This window comes from Bos grunniens, chromosome 21, assembly GCF_055505025.1.
Source record: "Bos grunniens cultivar Pamir isolate PY7600 chromosome 21, Bosgru_T2T1.0, whole genome shotgun sequence".
In the NCBI taxonomy this organism is placed as follows: Eukaryota; Metazoa; Chordata; class Mammalia; order Artiodactyla; family Bovidae; genus Bos; species Bos grunniens.
The window spans coordinates 62,169,045-62,189,639 of NC_141185.1; the positions used below are offsets into that span (position 1 = coordinate 62,169,045).

The 20,595-nt window shown below is 49.6% G+C and overlaps 1 protein-coding gene across 2 annotated transcripts in view; it reads right to left on the reverse strand.

Moving 5' to 3' along the window:
- Window positions 1-1,078: 1,078 nt before the first annotated feature.
- The window catches only part of LOC147349807 (protein FAM169B-like), a 97,287-nt gene continuing 77,770 nt past the window's right edge, over window positions 1,079-20,595 (reverse strand). Inside the window, exons 6-8 of one of the 2 annotated variants that reach the window (XM_086365378.1) lie at window positions 12,213-12,395; window positions 9,993-10,127; window positions 1,079-4,363 (exon numbers count right to left, since the gene is read on the reverse strand). In XM_086365378.1, the coding sequence (XP_086221504.1) occupies window positions 4,362-4,363; window positions 9,993-10,127; window positions 12,213-12,395 (320 nt within the window). In that variant the 3' untranslated portion in view covers window positions 1,079-4,361. Of the gene's footprint in view, window positions 4,364-5,558; window positions 5,936-9,992; window positions 10,128-12,212; window positions 12,396-20,595 lie in introns of those variants that run through there. The other variant, XM_086365377.1, reaches the window with a different exon arrangement.

The following is a 20,595-nucleotide window of genomic DNA, read 5'->3' on the forward strand; positions in this document are numbered from 1 at the left end:
GTATATGCTTTAAATGAAATAAAGTTTATGGACTGTAAATTAGATCTCAATGAGCTGTTATATAATAACATGCAAGAACATGGAGAACTAAATAATATATTTTAAAAGGTGGTTTAATAAAACAACACCCCATGCACACCACCTCACTGATACTCGTGCACACCTGTCACATGGAAGGATTCCTGCACACAGCCCCTCACCAACAGGGCCGTGCACTGCCAGGGAGCGGCTGCTCTGAGCCCATCACATGTCCCTCTCATGCAGTTCATTTGTATGTCTTCAATTGAATTACATCAACAGATGGGTTTTCCTTCCTTGGGAGGATTCCTTTATTGAGTAGTAACTTTATCAAACCCCTGAGCCACTTTGATCAGTTAATTTCCAGGTAAACACAAAGCACCGATGATTGATCTCAAACAGTGCAATGTTCGCAGCTCACATCGACGCGTGTGGGAGGGTCCATCCGCCGTCACTCACAGCAGCCCCTCGGCTGCACACCCGAGACCCCTGGATGGCTGTGCCTCCTTCCAGAGACCCCACATGCCCTGTGGGTGGCTTCTGGCATCTCCGCGTGGAGCCCTAAGCTCTGCTTCTACGCAGCTGGCCTCCTCTCTCTTCCCAACGGTATAAAAGAGACATGCGCACTGGAGACTCCGGGATGGATGCTTTCAGAGAACGGGTTCCTTAGGTCCAGGGACCATGCCCCACTTCTCTGTAAGATGCAGGGTTGGCCCTGAGCACACACGCTGCACACGTGCTGTACAACAGTGCCGGAGTCCAGCTCCAGCAGCCAGAGCATCAGCCTGAGGGATGAGCCCTGTCGGCGAGAATGATGCAGCCTCTGACTCAAGGTGCGGGACTACATGTTTATTTCAAGCTTCAGGTGGAGTCCAGCTCCAGCAGCCAGAGCATCAGCCTGAGGGATGAGCCGTGTCGGCGAGAATGATGCAGCCTCTGACTCAAGGTGCGGGACTACATGTTTATTTCAAGCTTCAGGTGGAGTCCAGCTCCAGCAGCCAGAGCATCAGCCTGAGGGATGAGCCGTGTCGGCGAGAATGATGCAGCCTCTGACTCAAGGTGCGGGACTACATGTTTATTTCAAGCTTCAGGTTTTCTTCTATACTTTGACAAAAGCATTAGGTCAGAGGTTTGACATTTTCAGTTCCCCCCCGACCCAGATTTATTGTCTCCAGAAATCATTGTTGCCCTTCAAACAGTTCCTGTTTCAGTGATTCTCTCAGAATCGGCTTTACTATCTATTATCTACTTCCTCTTATGCATCCTATACTTAACTTGTGATTACATTCTAACTCATGCCACATTCCTCAGTTTATTTCTTACCTTTCTAAATCCTGTTTGCCCCTAGCATCCTAAGCTCACTATCTCCTAAAAAGGCTTCTAGCTATTCTTAATTATTCCTAAACCCTAAGCTCAGCAAACTTCCTTTGCCATAAACATTCCCCTCACAAACAGGTCTCGGATAACAGTCCTTCCCATGGCCTCAAGCTGCGGCCTATGTGCTCATCCTGGAACGTTCTTTGTAAAGATCCTTGAACAAATGTCAATGGTTAACTTTATGGATTATTCTCTGGGCACAACTGCAGAAGGCTTTGTGCTTTCTCATGCTTCCCTCAAGAACAATGAGCACCTTAACATTCTTTCCAGCCAACTCAACCAAAGAAAGGAAAGAACAAGTCAGAATCACAAGACCTAACTCCTTCATCCCGGGACTGTGCCTGCGGGATGAGGAGAAGGGGTTGGGGCCGTGCCTCCATTTTGTCAGTAATGTCTAACACGGCTCCCGACACAACAGGACGGATGGACCATGGGTGGATGGATGGACAGACATGAAGAGATGGTGGGTGGACAGGCAGGAGGGTGGCGGGGTCAATGGGCGGGTGAGCAGATGAGTGGAGAAATGGAAGGAGAGAGCAAGAGGGCCAGGGAGATGGATGGGAGGGTGCAGGGATGAACAGACGGACGGACAGACACATGAGTGAGTAGTAAGTACCACATCCCACCCCACACATCCTCGGATCACTCAGGAAGCAGCAGGTCGGAATCTCGCCAGCACTCAGCACCAGGGGTCTCCTTCCCAACCTCGGGCTCCAGGATGAGCTTCCCTGTGTCCCTAAAAAACCGAAACTGTCCCTCTGCCCACCTCTTGAGGGTCCAGCAACAGAGGAACAGAAGGAAAGTGTCACCCCTCCCTCCCGAGGAGACCTGTGACCATCCACTCCCCCTGCCCCAGTTACAGAGGGCCAGCTCTGCCCTGATACTGCGGACAGGAGAGACAACTCAACCCACCCTGGGCTGACCCTAGTGGAGGCTCAGGGAGGCCCAGCAGAGACCAGGGCGTGGAGGCCACGGTTAGGGGGGATGCCTGAGCTGAGAGCAGACATGTGTGCAGGAGGGAGCCTGACTGATGTGTGTGCATGCATGTGTGTGCAGGAAGGAGCCTGACTGATGTGCGTGTGTATATGTGTGTGTATCTGTGTGCAGGATGGAGTGGTGAGAGAGGGGAGGCATAGACCCTTGGCAGACCCTAAATAAAACCCTTGTGCGTCTGAAGATGGGAGGCCCTGGAGATAGAAGGAGGGGAGGGCAAGCACAGAGATGACGCAGGCCAGTGGGCTTCTGTGACGGCCCCGGGTGCTGCAAAGACAGTCTTAAGCCAAGGGGGTGGGGGTCACCAGTGATATGATCAGACAGACACGCCCCCAGAAGTCAGGGCAGCACTCAGCTCACCCACCCCAAGACAGCTGACCGGCCTGCCCTGGAAAGAATCCTACTGACCCCGGGTGAGGCCAGGCCAACACGTGGAAAGTCCACCCCATGCTCAGAAGATGGGCTCTGGTGCCTCATGGGGCTGCTGGACTGCGCCACAACCTGTGAACCACCAGCAGCATGGCCAGGGCAAGCTCGCCTGTCCTCCCTGGGGTCCAGGGGCGGGATCCCCAACAGCACCTGGGAACTGCCCTGAGCAGGGTTGGGCAGATATTTAGAGAGGGGAGCCCGCAGTCCCAAGCGGGCCAGGCTGGCACCTTGACAGTCACCTTCCTTAGCACAAGCCTGACCACTGCAGGCACCGTCACTCCAGAAGGGCCACTGGCCCCAAAATCCCCAGGAACTTCCCCTGCAAAGCAGAAGCAGGCTGCCTGGAGCCTTCCCTGAGCGCCTCCCACACAGGCCAGACCGGGGCTGGAGGTCCAGGTGCACCAGGCGGCCTGGGCCTGATCTTGGAGAACAGCCAGTGGGGCTGAATCTTCTCTGGAAAGAAAAGCATCTCCTCGGAAAGCTCTCTGGTGTCCAGTGTCTCACCGTTACAGCAGGGCTGTGGTGGGCGAACCCCCAGGGGATTGCTGCAGTGCTTCCTGGTGCTAAGGCAAGAGGGTCCGGTCACAGGGGCCTGGGGCCGTCTTCACCAACTCATCCTGAGCTAGAGAAACCCCATTAGGCTTAACGAACAGGCTTCTGAAGCTCAAGCAGGAATATAGTCATTTGCCCCCAACAGGGCTTTGGTATTCACTGCAGCGCTTCTCAGACTTGGCATCACCTGAGCCCACACATCAAGCCTGGGGTAGGGAGGTCTGTGTGGTCATTTGTCCCTCAAAGGACAGCACAGCAGGGACATGGGGCAGCACCCCGTGACAGGAGCCTAGAGGGACAGCGGCGCTCCAACCCCGAGGGCAGGGCCAGCCTCCCCAGGGTCAGCTCAGCCTGCAGGGGTCAGAGGCAGGGCCGATCTCCTGGGGGTCAGAGGCGGGGGCCGGCCTCCCCGGGGGTCAGCTCGACCTGCGGGGGTCAGAGGCAGGGCGTCAGAGACGGGGTCAATCTCCCGGGGGTCAGAGGCAGGGGCCAGCCTCCCGGGGGTCAGGGATGGGGCCGGCCTCCCCGGGGTCAGCTCAGCCTGCGGGGGTCAGAGGCAGGGCCAATCTCCCGGGGTTCAGAGGTGGGGGCCAGTCTCCTGGGGGTCAGGGATGGGGCTGGCCTCCCGGGGGTCAGCTCGGCCTCCCCAGGGTCAGCTCAGCCTCCCGAGGGTCAGGGATGGGGCCGGCCTCCCAGGGGTCAGCTCGGCCTGCGGGGGTCAGAGGCAGGGCTGATCTCCCAGGGTTCAGAGCAGGGGGCCAGCCTCCTGGGGGTCAGGGACGGGGCTGGCCTCCCGGGGGTCAGCTTGGCCTCCCCAGGGTCAGCTCAGCCTGCGGGGGTCAGGGGCGGGGCTGCATGCTGGCCCCCCGGGCAGCCCGGCACCTGCCACTGTCCGCCCCTCCTGCCCCGCCCAGCAGGCTCACGCAAGCCACCCCGCTGCTGCCTTCACTGCGTGGTCACCATCGGTCTGCTCCCGGTCTCTGCTGATCCTCTCCTAAAACCAGAAGAGAAGCAACAGAGCGTCTCAGTTAACGCTGAAAGCCCTATTGGGGTCCTGGCCTGGCAGCGCCTGCACTGCGAACTCAGAGCGGGCAAGCCAGGTTCAAACACCAGGCCAGCCACTGGGTGGGCCGTCTTATGTTTTGTATGTAAGATGCTCCATGTGCAGATTTACTGATGGGAATGTATTTACTGGTAGGGCATGAAGTCTTGGCCAGGGGAGATCAAAGAAAGAACGAGACTAAGGAAATTCTATTTCAAAATTTGGAAAATGCAGATGTCCCCAGACATGCATGCCCATGGGCATGTCCGGGGCACCCTGAACACCTCCTGCTTTCTCTAATGGTCTTCAAGGTTGAAAAGGAGAGGCAGAGATCAGCGAAGAGGCACAGCACACACTCGGCTCAGTAGCCTGAGAGGGTCCTAAGCCAGCCCATCTTTCCACTGCGACTCAAGGAACATGAAGGCCCTTCTCTGCCAGAGGACAAGAATTGATGTCAGACACCAGGCAGATTTCCCAAGACAATCCAGCAGTTTCTGGGATATTTTCTGCCTTTGATGTTGAGTCTTCTATCCCAGAACCACCTACTTTGCAAGATAAGCAGCACTCCCCACAACATGCAATTGTCAGTTTTGGAGTTTAACATTGTTATCACTTCTCCAGGGATTCAAGAGCAGAGGCCCTTCTATGCCAGCAAATGGATGTCAGTGCAATCACCTTATGAGGACAAGTGTCTGGCGTGGCCTCAGGAAAATGCTCATGGAATCATATCTCTCCGAAATCTTACAAAATACTGAGTGGCAGCAGGCCACCAAGAAATATCCAGAAGCCCAACCTTGCCCACGGTTCTATCTGCCATCACTCTGGACCATCTCATAACCTCATGCCCTATTTCATTTTCTAGCATCTGGACTCAGCAGTAAAGAACCCGCCTGCAATGTAGCAGACACAGGAGATGAGGGTTCGATCCCTGGGTTGGGAAGATCCCCTGGAGGAGGGCAGGGCAACCACTCCAGTATTCTTGTCTGGAGAATCCCATGGACAGAGGAGCCTGGCGGGCTGCAGTCCACAGGGTCACAAAGAGTCAGACACGACTGAAGTGACCGAGCAGGAGCATGTGGACTGGAGGAGCAGGGGAGGAAAGAAAAACACATTTGTTCTGCCTGAAAGACACTGGTCCGTCGCAGAATTTGAAATTCAGATTTTTCCATATTTATTTAACAATGTAAAGTTACAGCTGATTCCCATGTGTTTTCTGTTTAGTCTTGGCTTCGTTGGAGCTTGTCAAGCTTAGAGAAGAGGGCCACGAAAACTCTGATTGCAATGGTGTTTCCATCCACCACAGCTCAGAGATTCTGAGCATAAATCAAGGGCCCACTGCTGCAGAGGAGCCCAGAGCAGAGGTGTTCAGGAGGCTGTGCGAGCACGGCCCCAGGACCAGCCCTAGAATGACACCCATTTGTTACCGTGCCTTGTGGTCTTCTCCGTTATGGGAGAGCCCGGGTCCATCATCCTGAGAAGTCTGCCCACGAGTAGCCACGGCCTCCTTGGAATGTCCTGGGTGAGCTGCCCTCCCCAAGCAAGAGAGTGAGGTCAGCAAATGGAGTGACTCTCAAGGGAGCAGACAGACAAACGATTACTAATAGAAGGGGGACCCCTTATGATCATGTAAAGTGTGGTTCCCCACAACCCAGTTCCATCCTTTTTGATCTTCACCCTGACATTTGCTACGTGCCCTCCTAGGACAGGAACACCTGCCAGGTTGTTGGGAGAGCACCTCTACTCAAGCATTTCTGAGCCGGAATTTAGATCTATTCTCCCAGCTGTTCAGGCATTATTTGGAGTCATATTTCCCCTTCTATTCCTCAGCCCTCCCCTTTGCGCATTGGAATTCCTACTCACAAGAGAGACATGCTAATTTAGCCTCCCTCTGCATCCTACCAAACAAGCACCAACTTGGAAGGGGGTAACTTTCTTATCCTACTGTATAACCTCCCAACACCTCAAAATCCATATGTGAAGGTGTGGTGGGGGGTTCAGATACCTTAGGCAAAGAATGGGCAGTTTTCTATTTGAGCTGAAAAGACAAATTGCATTTTTCAAATAAAGAATACATGTACTACATTTTACCTATATAAATAAATGTGTACAGTTTCATTTCCAGACATCATAAATGACCAAAATTTGGTTTGGGAAAATTTAATTATAAGCATTTAAAAACACCAGCCCTCATTAGCTCTCTGTGATATGTAAGGATTTTATACAACACAGTACTAATTGCCCATGTACTTTCCTTCACAAAAACCAGCCTTGCTCACTACTGTATCCTGATCACCTGGACAGTAAGAAATGTTGAGAAATGCTCCGTTAACAGTGATCAGCTGGATGAGGGAATGAAGTAGATCATTCATCACACATCTTCTTCCTTTCCTGGTGTGTGAACCTTTGTTTTTCACGTGTTATGGACACGTGCGTGTGTGTGCTAAGTCGCTTCAGTCATGTCTGACTTTTTGCAATCCCATGGACTGTAGCCCTCCAGGCTCCTCTGTCCATGGATTCTCCAGGCAAGAACACTGCAGTGGGTTGCCACTTCCTTCTCCAGTGTTATGGGTGAAAGTATGCCAATAGGTTTCAAACTTTCACTTGCATTTTATTCCTAGGCAATGAAAGTGCAATACTTTTTTATTATTATTCATGAACGCACTAATTTGGACCCACAAGGATGAGAAACAGAAACAGCCACACAGGGCGAAGGCAGAAGCCTACCCATTACCGTCTGGGGCTGCAGACGATAACAGTGGCCGCTAGAGGGAGCCACACAACCTTTCAAAGAGCAGCGATAGCCCAAAAAGCCCTTCCAATGCGGCGGTTCTGCCCTTTGTTCCTCTCAGCATAGCTCTCCCCCATAAACATGCTCCAAGTAATGTCGGATGTTCCGGAACAAGCTGGAACAAGTTAGAGCTGCAGTCTGCAAAGCATCAGGCTTTTAGAAAAATGCCCCCACCTCCTCAGCGCAAATATTTCACATCTCTTAATGTCCATTCCCTCCAGCTTAAAAATTACATATAAATAGAAAAAAAAAATGTTTTTCCCCTGAGGATGACAATTGAATGTACTAAAAATTCACCTGGAAAAAGAAAGCAAAAATATAACCTAAAAATGAAAAAAAAAAATTAATCTGTGTGTAATTACTTCCTGCCTTCAGCAACTTTTTTTTCTTAAAAAAAAAAAAAAAAAAAAACTGTTGATGTGTTCAGTTTCTTCTTCTCCAGGAAAGAAACGTAGGCATGTGTAGGCTTTCAGGGAAGTCACATAAGACAGAATTCTGATCCTATTGGTCAAGTTTCAAAGGCTTCATCTGTAACTGAGTGTAGAAAGAAAAAGTTTCTCACCAACTCCTTCTCTCAAAAGGTCTGCATAACCCTGAAAATATTTTCAGGGCCTTTATAAGCCACAGATGTTATCAACAGTCAGGACCATGCAAACTCTAAAAGCCCCAACACAGCTTCAAAAATAGATTTTAAAACATCTGAAAGGAGCAGAAGTTAATTTCCCACTGGGATGTTGTGGAATGTTGTAAAATGTCTACGCCTTCCTTAGAATGTAAAAAGCCATGGCCCCACCGGGCTTCTTGCTAAAGTTCTATTCCTATGGTCCATGAAACTGTGGGAGACCTCCTAAATAATAGTCAGGAATGAAGGCACAAAAGATAGAAGTTGAAAAGAAGAACAAATAAAGAAAGTGACCCTAAGAATAATTAAAAACTAAAAATAAATGGTCTCATGAGATTTCCAGGGAAGAGGAGTTTCCAGAACCTGCACTGTTTGGGTGCAGTCTTGGTGCTGGTTGGGAAACCCCAGTGGGCTAACATGGGCTGATTTCTGTGAGGAGAGAAACAGACTAAAAATTGAGAAACTCCAAGCATCTGGGCTAATCTGTGACTGCATCTGTGGCCCCCACTCGCCAACCTGGAAAAAACCTACGTGTCAGCGCTAACTGACAAAATTGTTACAAGATGAAGCTGGTTGGTGGAAAACCTTGGCCAGTGAATTAAAATCCTGACTGCTGGCCCTGGGGGAGACAGGAGGTGTAGGTGAAACTGGGAACTAACCATGATTTACACAGGGAGTGAAAAGACCATAATTTAGAGTTTTTTTAAAAAATTACAGTTTCTGTAATCTAATTATAACCCTAATTATAAGCATGGCCCTTCTTCCTTCAAGGGACTCCAGCATGTTTCTAGAACATTCTCTGTGAAAGTTCATTTCCCGTTTTAAGGAGAGAGTTGGTGCATCTCGGAGTGAGCTACAGTGTCAGGGTTGGCATTGGAATCCTAGCTCGCTTCCCCTGACCAGACCACACCAGCTTCCTCAGCTCTTGAAATAACCCCCAGTGGAATTCTCCTCAGAGGAAACCATCTCCCCAATTATGCGACAATGTCCTCCCCTGCCAACCCCCTCCAGCCCCTGCTATTTCCGCATTCTGAAGGGCAGCCCCCCACCTTTTTCCCCTCCCATTTTCAGCCAAGGAGCTGCAGTGTCCAAGCCGCAGGGCCGGGCCTGCGTGGAGGCTGCAGGCTCATTTGTGAAGCCCCACGGCCGCCTGGCCAAGCGCTCAGGACCAGGCGGGCTTCCCTTCATCTCTGACTGAGCCCCGCAGGGCAAGTCACTTAACCGCCTCATTAGAATCGCAGTCACGGCCCTGCTGCGGCCTCCTCCCCAGGTGCCCGGCCACCCCATTAATTCCTGCAAAGACCCATTAAGCCTCCTGGCCCAAAGGTAGCCGAGGAGCAAAACCTATCGCTGTTGTCATCAGTGAGCTCCCCGGTGCTCTCCCCGGTCTCCACCTCAGGGGAATCCATCTCCCGGGGGAAGAGAAGGCCTGGCACCCAGCACGCCCATCCCTAACGAGCTGCCCACAGCCGCGGGGCTGGCACAGACGCTGAAGGGGGCTGGGGACCAGGAGGAGCCACGCCTTCACTGCGGCCGGTGAATCTGAACAGTTAGACCCCCCACACCCCACTGCAGCCCTGAGCCCCAGCTGCCGCTGAGACCCGGCCTGGGGGCATCAGCCTCCCCACCTGAGACCCCCCACCTGGGCACAGACGCCATCCGCCACCAAACCCGCTTCACGCTTGTTGGAGGCGGCAGGTGTGTCCCTAACAGGGCTGTCCACCACCCAGCGCGAGGCAGGCCTCACAGACACAGAACGTGGGCTGCTGCCCGCGTGAGCCCTCCCGGCGGAAGAGGGGCAGAGTCTGCTGCCCCGAGAACCTCTGTGTGCCTCAGAATCTTCACAGATGACGCACTCCGCCTGCGGCAACCGGCGTCTCCAAGGCACCTTCCTGCAGACTTCCCTGATCCTTCCAATCGGAACACGGGGACCCTGACTCCCGGGGAATCTCTGATCCAGCTACACTGAGGGAGAGCTAATATTTGAGCAAGAGGGTCTGGAAGGTGTGGCTCCTTCAGGAAGGGAGGCGGCAGCAGGCCAGGATGCCACCACCCGGCGCTCGCTCTCTCCTTAGTCCCTGCAACAGCGACAGAGATGGTCTCCCCGGCAGACTCATCCGAACCGACCCTAGAAGTGATCAGCCCACAGGGCACGGCTCCACCCCACTCACAGTCCAGATGAAGTCTTGACTGTTGAAGCTGAACCTTCAGCCAGATGTTGTCTCGCTGGCCCCAGGCTCCGGGGGGCTCCACCTCCCACAGGCGTCCCCGCTCGGCTGGGTGGGCCGCCAGGAACTTCCTGCAGACTGGGGGGAGGTGCACAGAGCAGTCAGGGGGGCCGCTGACCGTGCCCACCCTCCCCTGTGTCCCCCTCCCGGCCCACCCCCAGCTCTCTGACCCCTCTGTGCCCCTCCCCTGCCTCCCACCTTTACCCACCCCGTCCAGCCTGCTCCGGGGCCACAGTGAAACACCACTCGCCCCGGGGGGTGGGGGGTGGGGGGTGGTGGGGGTAGTCTTAAACCACTGACAGTTGTCTTCTCATAGCTCTGGGCTGGAAGTTCGAGATCAAGGCGTCAGCAGGCTTGCCTTCTCCTGAGACCTCCCTTCTTGGCTTGGAGATGGCTCTTCTGACTGTGTCTTCTCCCCATCTCCCTTCTGTACCCACTGGGCCCTATCTCCTCTTCTTACGGGGGCCTCCTCTTACTTGTCCTGTTGGATCATGGCCCCCCTTAGGACCTCATCCAACCTTAATCACCTCCTTATAGCTCCTGGCATCACTGACACAATGGACATGAGTATGGGCAAACCCCAGGAGACAGTGGAGGACGAGGGAGCCTGGAGCGCTTCAGTCCATGCGGTCACAAAGAGGCGGACACGACTGAGGGACTCCATCTCCACATACAGTCACCCTGGGGGTTAGACTTTGGGGGGGACCCTATTCAGCCCCATAACATCACCCACCCAGTCCCCTCTGCAGACACCATCCCTGCTTCTGAGCTCTGCAGCCCTCCTCTCCCAGGGACCCTTCCTGCTCATCCACAGACGTCCGGACTCCAAACCCCTCAAGGTTGTAGATGTCTATGCCACATTCACGGGGTGAGCATTTCCACATGGCAGGGCCCCAGTTCAGCCAGCACGGGGGGCTGCATCAGGCCACTGGCAAGAGCGCAGATGAAACCCAGAGGGCGTGATGCTAAGAAGGTGGAAGCCAAGCTGGTCGAATGCTAGATAGGCAGCCCTGCTCTCCTGTCTTGACAAATGTAACTCCTCAACAAGAGGAAAAGCCAGTTTTAAATTTAGAATTCTTAGACTCCTGGGTGTTTTGCACTTGAAGGTGGCAGTGCCAAGCGAGCTGGCCCCCAGCTGGCAGCCCACCCTCTCCTCCCCGTCCAGCTCCCCACACACTGGACATACGAACGTGGACTCCACACCCACGCTCCATGACACCCCACCAGAATAAGGATGTGCCGATGGGTGTTACGGTCCGCCTTAGGTGCACAGGCCCAAGATGGCATCGACTCAGGCCCTCGACAGCCCCGGGCAAGAATCCTCGGGTTCCAGTAGCCTAAGCTGGTTTAGGAGTGGCCTGGACCCGGCTGAGAACATCCCCTTGGGCCCATAGATTCCTCATTCCATGGACAGAGGTTCAGCCTCGACAGGGCGCTAAAGCATGGGGCCCTGGGCAGCGGGCCCTCTGGGCCATTCCAAGGGCAGGACTGTACCGGATAAAAGGTGGTCAGGGAGGCGTGGAGCAGCTGGCCTGAGCCTCCAGCTGCTGCTCTGTCTACACACTGCCTGCTCACCCCCGAGCCCAGGCACAGCGAGGGCGATGCAGAAGCAACTGAGACCTCGAGTATGATTCACAGTCAGCACCGTCAGAGCTTCCTTCCCTGCCAGGTGGAGATACAGGCCATGGGAGGGTCTTTGCAGTGTGGCCCCTGTCCTCTGAAGCCTGCTCCTCCCCAGGGGAACCTGGGGAGGGCTCAGAGCACGCTTCCCTCAGCTCCTGGTCCCCCTGGGGCTCCTGGCTGGAAGGGCAGAGTGATGATTACCGTCTTCTCAGCAGAGAGCAAAGGCCCACTGAGGCCCGACAGCAGCTGTCAACAGAGTGTACGTTCCCTGCATTCTGCTTCTCTCTGACACTGGGTTGGTTTGGTTTTTATTATTTTCTAAATCTAGCTCTTTCTCAGGGGCCGGACAAGGTTTGCCCCTTGTGATCAAGCTTGCGGTCTCAGTGCTGAAGCAACGGGAGGTTTCTCAGAAGGAAGAGAAAACCCACAGGCCTGTCATGGTGCCAGAGCTTCCAAGGGACCTCCCCCCCAGAATCATCTGGAACACACGGGAGTTATGCATCCCATTCCCCAGATGCCCCTCCCCGATGCAGCCATCACCTTGGTACATGGCGGGCGAGATAGGCCAGCTGACACCCAGGGCCTCATCCTCTCGGAATGTCTGGCAGAAGTCCTGCAGCATGGTTAGCCCCAGGCCCCGCCGGCGGTGGCGCCTCCGGACAAACACGGTGTCGAAGACCGGCAGGAGGTAGCAGGTACCCGTGCTGTCACCGCACAGGCTGCCTGTGGGAAGGCAAGAGACACGCGTGGTCCCCTGGCTGGACCAGCCTGCCGGGACCCAGCGGGACCCCACTTGGCCAGGTCCCTGGTACCCCTGGAAGCAGCGCCAGCCTCACAAACTAAACGCCCGAAGACGAGACAGCAGATCACTCGAAACCACCCACTCCTCAGCTGACTGGCAGCCCAGACACTCTCAACTGCTGCGAGCAAGGCCACTCGGCTATCGCCCTGAAATCACAGCAAACTCAGGGGACTAGGCAGGGTGAGGCCACGGTGCACACAGAGTCCTCACACCCCTCCCTCACTGAACACAGTTCAGAGACCCCCCAAAGCCAAGGAGGAGCATCTGGGCAACATCAGAGTTCCCCCTGAACCCAGGGAAATGGGCTAGGACTTGCTCCAGGGTACAGAGTTCACCTTGGCCGATTATGGCAAAGCACGTTTACCACAAACAGACCAAGTCCTGTTTTCCATGGAACAGGAGTGAACTGCTACTGCAGAGCAAGACAGGCTTCAGCTGGCCCCTCCCCCACTTTCCCACACTGATTTAACTTCACTGCAACCAGAACTAATGCCAGTACAGTTGCTGCTTCTGCAACAGGAATATGCCCGTGCAGTCAGTCATCTCCATTGTCACCCTAAGCTAGAAATGCCACGTGCACCCGACTACATCACCTTCCTCACTTCCCAACTACCTGGTTGCTTGTGCTCTGAATGTCCCGGAATCTAAGAAAAGAAACATGTCACCTACTCAGCGCCTATTGGAAGAGGTGGTATTCGTGCCTGCAAAAAATTCAAAGGTAAGTAATTTCCCAAAGAAACAAACAAATGAAGAGTTGAATTAGCCAGGCTGAATCACAGAAGTACACACTCTTATAGTGAACTGTTTGCAAAAATGGCCACAGTTATTCCCCTTTCTATATCCACACACCTCTGCATGTGATTCTGAAGCTTCTCCCATCAAGAGATGGGGTTTATCTCCTCTCCCCTTCAATCTGGCTCACCGGTGACTCACTCTGAGCAACAGAAGGAAGCTGGCAAGAGCACACCAGCTCTGAGCCCAGGCCTGCTGGGGTCCAGGGCCTCTCCATTCTCTCAGATCTCTACCCCTCACACGAGAACAAACCTGGACTAGCCTGCCACCATGCAAGAAACAGGCCCGGGTACCCTCATGGTGCCAGCCAACATCTAGCTGGTCCTAAGAAACAGCTGATCAGGTGACTGCAGACACATAGGCCAACCCAGTTTAGAGCAGAAGAGCACCCAGCTCTGCCTCACCAAAATCACCAACCAAAATGCGAGCTAAATAAATAGCTGGTTTTGTGCCCAAAATGAATGAATAAATAATCTACGACCAACAAGCAACCCCCAAGTCACTTGAGATGGTAATTATTAAGTATTTGTGCTTTACCCTCAATGTACCTGAAATGACAGGACCAACTTGGTTGGAATTATATAACTTCCAACTTTTACAGATGATGAGAACAATGTTCCCCAAATAGCAAAGTCCTCCAAAGCTAGGAATGCTTAAAATTACATAAAGATACAACTCCACTCACAACAGCATTAAAAGAGAAGTAAATACTCAATATGTTTAACAAAGGAAGCATGAGCCTTAATTACTGAAGACAGCAAAACATTGTTGAGAGAAATTAAAGAAGATCTAAATCAATGAAGAGAAATTCCATGTTCAAGGACTGGATGACTCAATTACGTTGGCCATTCTTCCCAAATAGATCTGTAAGTTTAGTTCTAGCAAAATCCCAGCAGGCTTTTTTTGTGGAAATTGACAAGCTGGTAGTAAAATTCACATGAAATGGGTCTCTAGGATAAACAAAAGAGTTTGGGGTGGGGAGGAAGGAGAAAAATGAAGTTGGAGGCTTTACCCAATTTCAAAGCTTCTTATAAAATCAAGGTACTCAGACAGTGTGGTAATGGGGCAAGTGTAAGCTACAGATGAGTGGAGCAGAAGGGCGGGTCCGGAAGTAAACGCTTATGCTCTGAATTTCTATAAAATACCAAGGTAACTCAATATGGGAAAAGATAGTCTTTTCAACAAATAGTGGTAGTATGACTAGACATCCATAAGCCAAATATTAATTAATTAAAAATGAATAAATAAAGCTGGAACACAACAAAGCCCAGAATTAGACCCACACAAATAGTCAACTGCTCTCAGACAAAGGAGGAAAGCAAAGTCAAGAGTGGAAGAAAAGTCCTTTTCAAGAAACGATGCTCAAACATCGGACGTCCACACGCAAAACCATGACTCAACCCGAAACCCTTCATAAAATGAACTGAAAATGGATCACAGACACAAATGCACAATGCAGAACTGCAGAACTCCTAGAAGATAGCATATGAGAAAACCTAGATGACCTTGGGCTTGGCAATGAACTTGTGCCTACAGCATCAAAGGCATGATTCATGAAAAACAATTGATAACTCAATTTCATTAAAATCAAATGTTTCTACTCTGTGAAGGACACTGTCAAAAGAATGAGACACCACAAATTGGGGGGGGGGGGGCAAATATCTTCAAAAGACATATCTGATAAAGAACTATTATACAAAATATACAAAGAACTCATAAGACTCCAGAATAAAAAAACAAAGAATTGATTAAAAAGTGAGCCAAAGACCTTAATAGACATCTCACCAAAGAAGTTATGCAGATGGCAAGTAAGCATATGAGAAGATGTTTCACATCATATGTCATCAGGAAAATGCAAGTTTAAAACCACTGAGATGCGACTACGTACTTAGAACAGCCAAAATCCAGAAAACTGACACCACCAAATGCTGGTGAGGATGTGGAACAAATGGAACCCTCCTTCACTGTTGGGAATGCCAATGGTACAGCCACTCTGATGACAGGTTGGTGGCGTCTTATAAAACTAAACCCACTCTTACTACAGGATCCAGCAATTGTGCTCATTTATATGTGCCTGAAGGAGTTAATGGAGAAGGTAATGGCACCCCACTCCAGTGCTCTTGCCTGGAAAATCCCATGGATGGAGGAGCCTGGAAGGCTGCAGTCCATGGGGTCACTAAGAGTCGGACATGACTGAGCGACTTCACTTTCACTTTTCACTTTCATGCATTGGAGAAGGAAATGGCAACCCACTCCAGTGTTCTTGCCTGGAGAATCCCAGGGACAGGGGAGCCTGGTGGGCTGTCATCTCTGGGGTCACACAGAGTCGGACATGACTGAAGCAACTTAGCAGCAGCAGAAGGAGTTAAAAACTTATGTCTACACAAATATTTACGGTACCTATATTCAGAACTACCAAAACTTGGAAATGGGACTTCCCTGGTGTCCAGTGGCTAAGACTCTGTGCTCCCAATGCAGGGGGCTTAGGTTCGATCCCTGATCAGAGAACTAGACCCCACATGCTGCAACTAAGACCCAGCACAGCCAAATAAATAAAAAATAAACTTGGAAGCGACCGAGATATGCTTCAATGGGAGAGTGGGTAAATAAACCATGGTGCATCCAGATGATGGAACATTATTCAGTGCTGAAAAGAAATGCACTTTCATGCCCTGAAAAGAAATGGAGAATCTTACAGAATATCACTAAGTGAAAGAGGCCAGTCTGCAAAGGATGTGCTGTGTGCTTAGTCACTCAGTCGTGTCCGACTCTCTGTGACCCTATGCACTGTAGCTGCCAGGCTCCTCTGACAATGGGGATTCTCCAGGCAAGAATACTGGAGTGGGTTGCCATGCCCTCCTCCAGGGGATCTTCCCAACCCGGGGATTGAACCCAGGTCTCCTGCATTGCAGGTGGATTCTTTACCATCTGAGCCACCAGGGAAGCCCCAGAATCCTGGAGTGGGGACCCTGTCCCTGGTCTCCAGGGGCTCTTCCTGACCCAGGCCATATAATTATTAACACAATTATATGATATTTTGGAAAAGGTGAAATTATGAAGGCAATAAAAGTATTAGTGATTGTCAAGGGGTAGGAGGAGCAAGGGATGAATAGGTGGATCATGGGATCTTTAGGGCAGTGAAGCTACTCTGTACAATGCTGCAATGATAGAACACGCCTCCCTACAGCTGTCAAAACCCACAGAATGTATAACATGAAGAATGAACCCTAATGTAAACTATGGACTTTAGTTAATAATGGTGTATCCTTTATGGGTTGACTTGTGTCTCCCCAACCCCCAGTACATCAGAATACAAGTGTATTTGAAGAAAGGGCCTTTAAGAGGTGATGAACTCAAAAGGAGGTCTTTAGATGGGCTCTAATCTAAGCCAGCTGGTGTCCTCATAAGAAGAGGAAATCTGGACACGAGAGGGGTTCCAAAGAATGAGCACATGCAGAGGAAAGCCAGGAGACGATACAGTGAGTAGATGGCCATCACAAGACAAAACACAGGCCTCGGGGGAAACTAACCTGCCTACACCTCGACCTTGTACTTCCAGCTTCCAGAATCATGTGAAAATTAATTGCCTAAGCCACCCAACGTGGGTGCTTTGTTACAGCAGCCCTAGTGGACTAATATATGCATCAATATTGGCTTATGAAGTGTAACAAATGTACCACACAATGCACTATGTTAATAAGAGAGGATACTCAGTGTGTGTGGAAGGGGATGGGAGCCCTCTGTACTTTCTGCTCAATTTTTCCATAAACCTAAAAACTGTTCTAAAAATTAAAGTATGTGAATTTTTTAATGTGTAAGGTATTTTTTAAATGAAACTGGATCCTTACTTCACATCATATAAAAAATTAATTCAAGATGTATCTAGACATAATGTAAGCGTTGGAGCTATAAAGCTTTTAGAAGAAAATCTTCATAACCTTGGGTTAGGCAAAAAGTTCTTAGTTTTGACATTAATGAACACAACCAACTGGCAAATCTGACTTCATTAAAATTAACTTTTGTGCTTCAAAAGACACCACCAAAAAAATAAAAAGACAAGCCACCGACTGTAAGAAAATGTTTGCAAATCACATTCCTGATAAATGACATATTCAGATTATATAAAGAAATCTTATGATTCAACAAAAAGAAAATAAACAACCAATTAAAAATGGACAGATGATCTGAACAGACATTTCTTCAAAGAAGACATACAAATTATTAGTAATCAATGAATAGATATTCAATATATTAGTCATTTAAAAATGTAAATTAAAACCACAATGAAATGCCACTTTTGACCTACTAAATGGCTATAATCAATGTACTTGAGTCAGTTCTAATGAGATGGGTGAACCTAGAGCCTATTATACAGAGTGAAGTCAGAGAAAGACAAATATCATTTATTAACAATATATATGGAATCCAGAAAGATGGTACCAATGATCCTACATGCAGGTCAACAAAGGAGACACAGATGTAAAGAACAGACGTTTGGACTCGGTGAGAGGAGAGGATGGGATGATTTGAGAGAAAAGCCTTGAAACATTACCACATATAAAACAGATGACCAGTGCGAGTTTGATGCATGAAGCAGGACACCCAAAGCCGTGCTCTGGGACAACTTGGAAGGCTGGAGTGGGGAGAGAGGTGGGAGGGGGTTCAGGATGGGGTGGACACCAGTATACCTGTGACTGATCCATATTGATTTATGACAAAAACCATCACAAATATTGTAAATTATCCTTTAAAATTAATTTTTTTAAAAAAGGACAAGCAAGTGTTGACAAGACATGGAGAAATTAGAAGCCTCATATGTTGCTGGGAGGATAAATAATGATATAGAAACTTTGTCAAATAATTTGGCAGTTTCTTAAAAAATTAAAACATATGCTAACCAAATGATCCACCGATTCTACTTCTAGAATCCCACTTAAGAGAAACAAATGCATGTCCATACAAAGATGGATATATGGGTGTCAGGGGACTCCACGGGGCGGAAGCCGAGCATAAGTGGAGGCAGTGGCGCCGCCCGGGCAGAGGACGCTGCTGGTGCTGTTGCTAGAGGACGCGAACTAGCCTTCGTCACTTCCTTAGCCCGCCGACTGCCCACTCCCCAGGCCGGAACCCAGGTATTTAAAAAAAAAAAAAAAAGATGGATATATGAATATTTATACCAGCATTATTCGTAATACCCAAAACTGGAAACTATACTGGTAAATACATAAACAAAATGTGGTATAGTCATACCATGAAACGTTACTTAGCAATAAAAAGGAATGAAATACTAATATTTGCTACAATTTAGATGAACCTCTGGAGAAGGCAATGGCAACCAACTCCAATACTCTTGCCTGGAAAATCCCATGGATGGAGGAGCTTGGTAGGCTGCAGTTCATGGGGTCGCTAAGGATCGGGCACAACTGAGCGACTTCACTTTCACTTTTCACTTTTCACTTTCATGCACTGGAGAAGGAAATGGCAACCCACTCCAGTATTCCTGCCTGGAGAGTCCCAGGGACGGGGAAGCCTGGTGGGCTGCCGTCTATGCGGTCACACAGAGTCAGACATAACTGATGCGACTTAGAAGCAGCAGCAGCAGCAGATGAACCTCAAAAACACCAAGCTAAGTGAAAGAAGCCAGATGCAGAAGACCACAAACTGTATCTTTCCGTTTATATGAAACATCCAGGAAAGGCAAATTGATGGCGACAGAGAGCAGAACAGTGGCTCCCCAGAGCTGAGATGGAAAGAGATTGACGCCAACAGGCAACTTTGGGGGATGATGGAAATATCCAAAATCGGGACTGTGGTGACGGTTATGCAACTCCCTATATTTGCTTAAAAAAATCTTTGAATGGTACACTTAACATTGGAAATTCTTATGAGATGTAAAATTATACTTTAATAAAATTGACTTGAAAAGATATAATAAATTGTATTAGAAAGATACAATTAAGGAAATGAAAAAATAATAAATTCACAGTATAGAAAAGGAACAGACACCCCCTTGAGTGATCAGGATGAATATCATCAGTAGTAACGTTGGCATCCTGGGCCCCCACACCTGATGTGAGCACCTGAGGAAAAGGGCACTTCACTGTGCCCCAAATCCATAAACCTGGGTGAATCATAAGAAAATATCATATGAACCTACTTTAATGGACATTCCATAACTCTATTTATAGAGACCAGCACTCCTCAAAAGTGTCCAGGTCATGAAAGACAAGGAAAACCAAGAAATGGTTCCAAATAACCTGAAGATTAAAGGCAGCAAAGAATCCTAGGTCAGATCCTACAAGAGAAGAACGCTGCTGGAAAAATCAGCCAATGTTCGTTTCTCCATCCTGACCATTGTGTCATGGTTATAAAAGAAGCTAACATTAGGTCAAGGTGACGGAAGGGTATAATGGTCTACCTTACCTTTGCAACTCTTTTGTAAAACTAAAACTATTCCAAAATAAAAATCTGGGGCAGTGCAGGGGAACACTCCACCAGCCCTCCAACAGGAAGGCATGATGCAGGCTCATCACGCCTTCATGCTGGTCAAATAAAACCATCTCCATTCCCAAAGCCAACAGATTTGCCTTTAAATAAGAATATTAATTAACTCTAGTAAGAATATTACAGCCTGGCTATGTACTGGCTGAGGCAGTAAGCTGGTTGCACACGGATGGACTCCACTCATAGTCAGAACATAAAACCCAAGGAAACCTTGCCACACAGCATAGAACAGTTGGTAGGAACCCCAGCCATGACCTCACCCACTCTCCCCACTTTATAGACAAGGCAGCTGAGAGGGCCAAGAAAGGTTAAAAACATGGGACTTGGCTCCTTTTTTGTCAGTAACAACTGCCCAGCAGCCCAGCAGCCTCCTGTCAGCTCATGGGGAGCATTGATCCCAGAGCAAAGAAATTACAGGGAAGGAGACAAAAGGATAGAAGTGAATTAAAAAGAAAACATTTTTTTAAAAATTCAAGTGTTGCTAAAGCAGGAAAGAGGACACAATTCATAAAGCACATTAGGAATTAACATAGAGATATCATTACAAATGTGGCAGAAATGTAAAAGGTAGAAGAATATGATAAATAACTGCAGACTGATATAGATTTGAAAACAGATGAAAAGGACAAATTTCTAAGATAGTGTGTGTGTGTGTGTGTGTGCACGCATGTTAAGTCACTTCAGTCAGGTCCAACTCTGTGTGACCCTATGGACTCCTCTGTCCATGGGATTCTCCAGGCAAGAATAGTGGGGTGGGTTGCCATGCCCTCCTCCACGGATCTTCCCGACCCAGGGATGGAACCCTCGTCTCTTAGTCTCCTGCCC